Below are 7,746 nucleotides of genomic sequence, written 5' to 3'. Positions count from 1 at the left end.
AAACACGTCAAACAGTAAATAATGCTTGTTTATGTGAAACGCTCAGGCTTTAGAATTTATATTCTAAAATCTAAAAGTGATTGGGTTGCTTTGACAAAACATTCAAAGAAACAGTGTTCTGCCAAACATGCATAATGCAGTCCAATCTGTGCCAGTCACCTACCTAGTTGTTTGTGAATAGTTTACTGGTCCTTAGTATGCACAGAATATTAATCCACACAGAGAAATGATCTAGTTTCCACCTTTTATCCTGAGGAAAAACTGCCGCACATTTGTATAGCTTAATTATGCGTGGTGGCATTCATTATTGAGGATGGAGGCATCAGTTTATGTAGCTTTCAATGTATTTCAGTTAGACCTTTAGTGACATCTAGTGGTTCAAAAACAGAACTGCAGTCAAGTCAACTTGGTTTAGTCTACGTTTAACATAGGGGAAATTTTAAAGACAGACAACACTTAACAAATAAATAAAAATACAAAAATATATAGTAATAACAATAATGATAATAAATGTCGAATGTGACTAAAGTGTCTAAATATAGCTACAAAGAACAGTAAATGTGCTCTTTCTCACAGGTTTAGCTACAGGTTTAAAGGCGAAATGGCACAAACTTCCTTCTAACAGGTTAGGCAACAAATATCATGTTTCTGCACGCAGGCACAGCTCAATTCCTCTTTCAGTCTTGCACGTGAATATTCATCTGGATTAAAGCAAGCAGAAGGCGATAACAGCGCGCTCACACATCGGCTTTGTGCTTCAGGCTGTTTTCTATGCACTTTATTTGCATATGCGTTCAGCTTTTTTTCCCTGTATGTGGACCAAATTAGCTCGTGTGTTTCTGTTTTTAGCCGAGGTCGATATAGCGATAAGGACCTTTAAAGCAGGCGTGCTGTGGCAGGTGTTCAGTCTGGATGTGCTCCTCTAAAGCGCAGGTGAGTGTTTGAGATGATGGCGGTCATACCGCGGTTAATCACGTCTTTATATTTTCCTAACTTGTTTATAGTCGTGAATAGTATTTGCTGATCATATATGATTGTTTCAAATCGGTATTAGTTTCATCGTAAGCTAATATTCACCCTAGTTTTAGTGGTTCATAATTTATTGGTTGTTTCAGGAAATCTTTAGGTGTTATTTATTCATTCGTCTTACATTTTTATTACGAGCAACATGGATTGCAGTGGTTTATATCGTTGTTCGTGTTTATAATATATAATGCAATATTGTAATGCATTACTTTTAAAAGTAACTTTCCCCAACACTGATAATATATACTATTATGGTTGGTAGACTTGTTTTGTGTGTGAAAAATCTGCATTTATTCACCGATAAGTTTGCTTGTGGAACATTTTCTCATAACTTCTGATATTTATGATTATATAATCCTATAATTATTGGGGTGCCCGATCCTGTTCCTCGAGATCTACTTTCCAGCAATGTTCAGTTTCAATTCTAATAAAAAAACACCTGAACCTGAGCCAAACAAGATGTTCTGGAACATCTGAAAATTACAGATAGGTGTGTTGGAGCAGGACAGCTATCCAGGAACAGTAGACACCCATCTTTTGTATTGAAAGGGAAAGTAAAATGAACATTAAAATAAAATATGTATAAAAATTCTGTTAATTATATTAATGTTTTATTTAGTTATTATTGTATGTGTGTGTGTGTTTGTGTGTGTGTGTATACACATACACACACACACACTACTTTTTCTCTTTTTTTGTCTTTTGTTTCCAAAATATGCCATTTATAAACTACGTTTGGTCAAAACAAGTGTTTATTATATTATATTTTCTTTTATTTGTAGGCACAATCTAATCACTTTCACTTTTTGTAACCTTTTAACTAAATAGTTTAGCATACTCCTGTATTATTCTGATTTATAGTGTTTATTTTTAGTGTCCATCTCGTAGTGTTAGTACAGACATGGGCCCTTAAACTACAAATATCTTTTAATGTATCAGATAACTGAAAAACTCTATTTATTCACCTTGAACAAAACTGAATATTACACAAGTATTCCGTCTTAAAATATGTGTGGTTATTTCAGGCATTCTCATTTACCACATAAATCTGTTCTGATCACTGTTGGATCAAATGACATCAGATTTGATATGTTGTCATAGTGCGCAATGGATTAGGAAAATATTGCAGTGCACAGAGACAAACAAGTATTTAGAAAAGTAGGCCAAGTTTGTGTTTAGTCTTTAGCCCAGTTGTACCGTAGATAAATGAAATAATGTAGCATGAATGAAAAAGCACAGTATATACCACAAATATTAAATATGCTTGGCATTTTCATGTACATTGTGCAAACATTTGTGTTTTTTCTGACTGTCATTATTTGGGAATTAATAAATACACATATTTGTATCTTTTAGTGTTGGACCAGAAAAGATGAGCTGATATTGAGGTGTTCGCTCACTACCGTGATTGATTTATGGATGGGTTGAATCTCATGACCACAACAATGTCTACCAGTAAATCTGCCGCCAGAAGAGCAATTCTACAGACCTCCAGGACTAGGTGGAACAGGACGGATAACTTTGATATTGTTCCTATTATCAGTTCGGACACAAGTGAGTAACGGATATGTATGCCTGTTAGATGTTGTGCTGTTTCATGGAAGTGCAGACTAGCTGCGATGTAGAGTTTGATATTTGAGATGTTTCAGGGAACTGGGAAATTGTATTATGGTAATCGGTGTTAGTCAGTGTTGGTCAAATTCCATGGATCATCCTCAGAAATCCTGCTCACTTCACAGAATATGCAAAGCAGCGCAGTAAACGCCCATGTATGAAGCTCTGTAATTCAATGGCTCATCCAGACCTCAAAATAATTTTTAGTTTTTGAAGCATACTGAACATTTAAGAAGCAGGGTGAATGTTGTAACAACTGGCCATCCTTTGTTTTGAACAGGAAAGTGTGATGAAGACAACGTAGAGCGCTGGCTTATGACAATCTCCAAGTAAGTTGAATCTCACAAGTGTTCGTGCCTCTTTCATTGAGGGATAAACCTTTCTCAAAAGGTTTCAGCCGCTCTGTTGTGCCGTCTGTTATAATTTGCATTTCTTCCCTGATTATACTCTTGAAAGCATTTCCGCTATGGTCACTAATATAATTTGACTTCCTTGTTTAAGGGACGAAACGAAACCAGAGGTTGTCCCGGAAACGTCAGGTAAGTTTACGTGTCCCATTTGCACAAAAAAAGAATATGTACACATTTTAAAGTAAGAATATAGAATAACATGTTATATTTGTATTTATTATTATAATGTATTACAAAAAAATTCATATTTTTAATATTATCATATCACAATAAAATGATTCAGAAGCTAAGGGATAAAATGCAACATTGGAGAGTATTTTGCTGTATATTTCTTGCTTTATAGTTGCTGTATATTTCAATTGAGTAGACTGTTTGATAAATGTGATCTGTGATATGATCAGCTCAATGCATATGCAGTGATCCTGTGAACGCCTATTTCACCCTGGAGCTCTGTGTAAACGTTGTGTTGGATATGTCATTAACATACTGATATGATTCACAATGAGTCAATTAATAATTTCTCTGTGATTGTTGACAGTGTGCTGGTTTATGCCATTATAACAGGGTTAGCAGGTCAGCTGACCTACTGACCCGAGGGCATGACTTATTGGCTCTGAATTTCACACTCTTCAATACTGTATTGTAAAACATATTGCGTTGTTTTCAGTGAAGCCTATAAGAAGAAATGAGAGCGGGGAAGATGATCTGGCACTGGGAGTGGAAGGTAAACATTCTCAGTTTTGTATTGCACGGTTCAGTTTAACCAAATACCCATCTGAAACAAGACATACGAGCGATATGAATGAGTGACGTTGGTTGGCATCAAGTTTTGCGCTATTCTTTATTAAAGTATTGAGCATACAGTGGCATATGGGGTCTGTGTTTTAGAATACATTGACTGAAGTGTTCAGAAGGACTGTGCTAACCCAGGATTTTAAACATTGTCAAACCTCTCCATGCCTTCTAATACAAACACTGGCAGAAATTGAGACAGTCCAGTCCCCGCTGTCTCCTGCTTCAGGGGACGCCAGTCTGAGATGCGTCACGGCATATTTGTGGAAACTTCACCTGCTACTACATGGTTTCCAGTTACACAGAAAAGATAAGGAGTAGATAAAGCAGAAAAAGACGTGCGCCTTAACTTAACATGATTTACCCAAGTACGACATGTTCCTTGATCAACATCCATGTAGGTCCGGGAAGAAAACCAAACAATCAGGGCATCGTACAGTTTCCCAAAAGCATCGTAAGCCTAAGTTGATTGTAGCTCCATTGGTATCAGTGGGTCTACGATGTACTTAAGCTTACGATGCTTTTGAGAAACGCAGCCCAGATCAACTAATCCTATCAGATTTAGAATTAGTGTTTATGGGCTTCAATAGTATTCTTATCAATATATAATTTCCTATTCAAAGTTGGTTATAGTTAAGGATACACTTCAAAAAAGATGGTAAGTAATTAATGCAGAAAAGGTAACCTAAAATGTACTTGTTGTTTTTGTTTACTTGCCATTCTGAAGTTTTCAAGTGATTCATCTCTTGCAGCGTTCCTGTACTTTTATTTTTAAAAGACAAAAGATGAGCACAATAGACGAGTTAGATTCATGATTTATAGTTCAAATACACCTACACTGAAAGTTCTTTGTAATTTAGCCCTTTCCCAGTATGCAATGGGGCATGACTAGTTGCATTGTCTGACTGTTCTTTTATAAAGCTGTTGTTGATTTCATCACATTTAGTCACTTATGACATTAGGATTTGTTTGTTTTTCTACTTAAAATGATCAGTAAGTTCAGTGAAGACGTTTACTTAAAATAATAAAAAAATAGATTAATTCAACTCAAAAAATTCATTTGTAATTCCTATATGAACGCTTTGATGGAGGTACATGTCCTACTAGGCTAAAGCATCCTCTACATAATTCTTGTGGCTACTGAGGTGTTAGGAATATTTGAAGAGGTTTACCTTGAGCTGACTTTTCACTTCAGGCACCAGAGGCTGTGTTACAGAAACTTCCTTCCCTCAAGTTAAGCTCTGACATGTTCTAACATACTGTACATCACAGCAGATAAGATTCTAGAGGTTTAGATGTTTTTGCCCCTAGTTCTGAGAAGTTTAGAATCTGGACCTGAATCAACTGACTTGGAAATGTATCTTTATCCCAACAAAAACAGGACAAAACTATTTAGACATGTAGAGTGCATTCTCGTGTAGCTTCTTCATAAACCAATATAAGAACAAATGCAGACTAATACTATAATTAGGCAAATACAGTAGATACAATGACATAATGATACAAGAGCATACAATCAGCTGCATCCCTAAATGTATTTGCTTGCTTGCCAGACATTCTTCATATCTGTTAACATATCTGAATGATCATATTCACGTTGACCACCTATAGTTGTTTTCTTTCTGCTCGGTGTGCTGTCTTTCTTCAGGGTTCTGTCTGTCTTTTGTCCTGGGTTCTTCCTTTTCAGGGTCACTTAGTGAATGTCTTCACTCTCGTCTGTTGCTGTTTGACTCTTCTTAGGAAAAGTTGCTGTTGTCAAAGTTCTGAAACTCTCATTCATGTCAGTTGCACTGCCAGACACTCCCCTTCTAGTGAATGAGGTGCTTTGATTTTGTAACTCAGCTGCAATGGAAGGTACAGGACGGAATGGATTGTTGCTCTTCGGACTCCGCCGAGATTAAACAAAGGTGGTGGTTTAGGAAAATATGCTGGGCACTTTGGATCAGGGTCCACTTTTAAGAAGACATCAGCATGTCCCTGACAAAATGCCAAAGTCTTCTCTACAGTTGTTTATGAGAAGACATCAAAACAACAATGAAGAATATTGACCTAATATAGCTACTGTAGCGCTGTCTGGAGGTGTTTAATTGAAAACGCAGATGTTTTCCATCTTTATAAGAACTCCTCTGTGTTTTTTCTGTCTGATGCAGCATCTTTATATGGCAAACGCTCTCTCAAGACTGTACGAGACCTTCTGAGGTAAGAACAGATTTAATGTTCATTGTCTTTTAAGCAGTACTTTCATTTATAACTTGAATAACTTTGACTTCTTTCATGTGATATGATATTCATATGATAAGCTGAATGATGATATTTGCATGTAATGGCCGATATTAACATTTTATACTATTTTTGTCTAACTAAATCAAAACTAAAAGCAACTGTCAAAAATTGTACAGTGTGAAAAACGGATATTCATTTTGAGATTTACTAAAGATTACATTTAACAGTGTTATTCAATTCAATATTAACCTGAAATGAGTTTTAGATGACAGCAAAAGTAATCTAAATGTTAAAATTGAAAAACTAAGCATGTATGATTAAATATCCAAAATAACCAATATGGTACCAATATTGTGTATCCCAGTTGCATTTCTGAAATTGATCAGACAAAAATTATATTAAAATTTATAAAGATTGTATAACTGTTTGCAATTTTTGTAACAGCACCGTTCTCTAGTCACTATATAAAGGAATACACTGCATATCTGTGTCACATCAAAGTGTTTGAAATGACCTGAAGTGGTACATTTGTTATATGAATATGTACTATGTATGCATGTGTATATACTATATATCAGACGGAGTGCTGTGTAAGAGTGTATACATGTGCGTGATGTAGGCTTGTTCAGGCACCTGCCAGAGACCTTAGGCACATTTCCCATGCAAATGCTGATTTGTTGACATGCCACCGCATGGGTTGCTGGGCTGGTTTGCATGAGGTGGAATGTCACTGATGGGGCAGTGAGGTAGGAGAAGAGCGATTCTGACCGGAAATGGGCGAAACAGAGGAAAATGTGACGGAAGGCTTTGGTGTGTAGGAAAGGAAGGTCAGCAGTGTTTGTTTTCTATTCACTGATGTTTGCTGGTGTCATCCACACACAGGTCATCTCAAGATCTTCCTGCTCTGTCCAGGTGGAACAGTTTTGCATCGAATGTCTCAATACCATCTGATGTCAGGTCTGGTTCTCCTCAATAGCCTTCTCCACCTGCCGATCATTTACTTTAAGATGTTAATTTGTCGATATTCCTGCTAATGTTGTTTTTTGTACTGTAATTTTGTTATGCAGTGTAATGGACGTGTTGAACATACTGCAGGATGACCCTGAGGAACTGTTGCTGGATTTGGGTTTTGGCACTGAGGAGCCTGACATTACAGGGAGAATCCCAGCCCGATTCCTCAATTACCAGTCCTGCGCTCGTGGCATCAGCTTTCAGCTCTTTCTGGAAGCTCAGCAGAACCGAATGGACGTTGAAAACGTGGATGTCAGAAGTGAGCAAGTTTCCTCAAGTTCACACAAAAATGAAAGTTTTTTTTTTTATTTTTTTACTCAAGCTCAAACTCATATGACTTGCTGTCTTCCATGGAACTCAAACAGTGAATTTCGGATGAACATTCTTGCCACAGCTTACGTATAATGAATGTGAAAGAGGACTGGGGCTGTCAAATTCCAAAAAATAAATAAACAAAAAAATAGTGCTGTCAAATGATTAATCGCGATTAATCGCATCTAAAATAAAAGTTTTGTTTACATAATATGAGCGTGTAATGTGTATATTTATTATGTATATATAAATACAAACACATGCATGTATGTATTTAAGAAAATGTTATGTTTAAATTTTAAATATATTTATATATAAAATATAAATATATAAATGTATATACATGTAAATATTTTCA

The 7,746-nt window shown here is 36.1% G+C and overlaps 1 protein-coding gene across 2 annotated transcripts in view; it reads left to right on the top strand.

Annotated features, from left to right (window-relative positions):
• Positions 1-443: 443 nt before the first annotated feature.
• itprid1 (ITPR interacting domain containing 1) overlaps positions 444-7,746 on the top strand; it is a 21,818-nt gene continuing 14,515 nt past the window's right edge. The window contains exons 1-9 of one of the 2 annotated variants that reach the window (XM_016446017.1): positions 444-625; positions 850-933; positions 2,383-2,580; positions 2,921-2,969; positions 3,142-3,179; positions 3,718-3,774; positions 5,993-6,041; positions 6,948-7,022; positions 7,133-7,335. In XM_016446017.1, the coding sequence (XP_016301503.1) occupies positions 2,442-2,580; positions 2,921-2,969; positions 3,142-3,179; positions 3,718-3,774; positions 5,993-6,041; positions 6,948-7,022; positions 7,133-7,335 (610 nt within the window). In that variant the 5' untranslated portion in view covers positions 444-625; positions 850-933; positions 2,383-2,441. Of the gene's footprint in view, positions 934-2,382; positions 2,581-2,920; positions 2,970-3,141; positions 3,180-3,717; positions 3,775-5,992; positions 6,042-6,947; positions 7,023-7,132; positions 7,336-7,746 lie in introns of both variants that reach the window. The other variant, XM_016446018.1, reaches the window with a different exon arrangement.

This window comes from Sinocyclocheilus anshuiensis, unplaced genomic scaffold (assembly GCF_001515605.1).
Source record: "Sinocyclocheilus anshuiensis isolate Anshui unplaced genomic scaffold, SAMN03320099.WGS_v1.1 scaffold119, whole genome shotgun sequence".
Taxonomy (NCBI): Eukaryota; Metazoa; Chordata; class Actinopteri; order Cypriniformes; family Cyprinidae; genus Sinocyclocheilus; species Sinocyclocheilus anshuiensis.
Note: the sequence above shows the minus strand (reverse complement) of the source record. Positions and strands in the feature narration are given on the sequence as shown.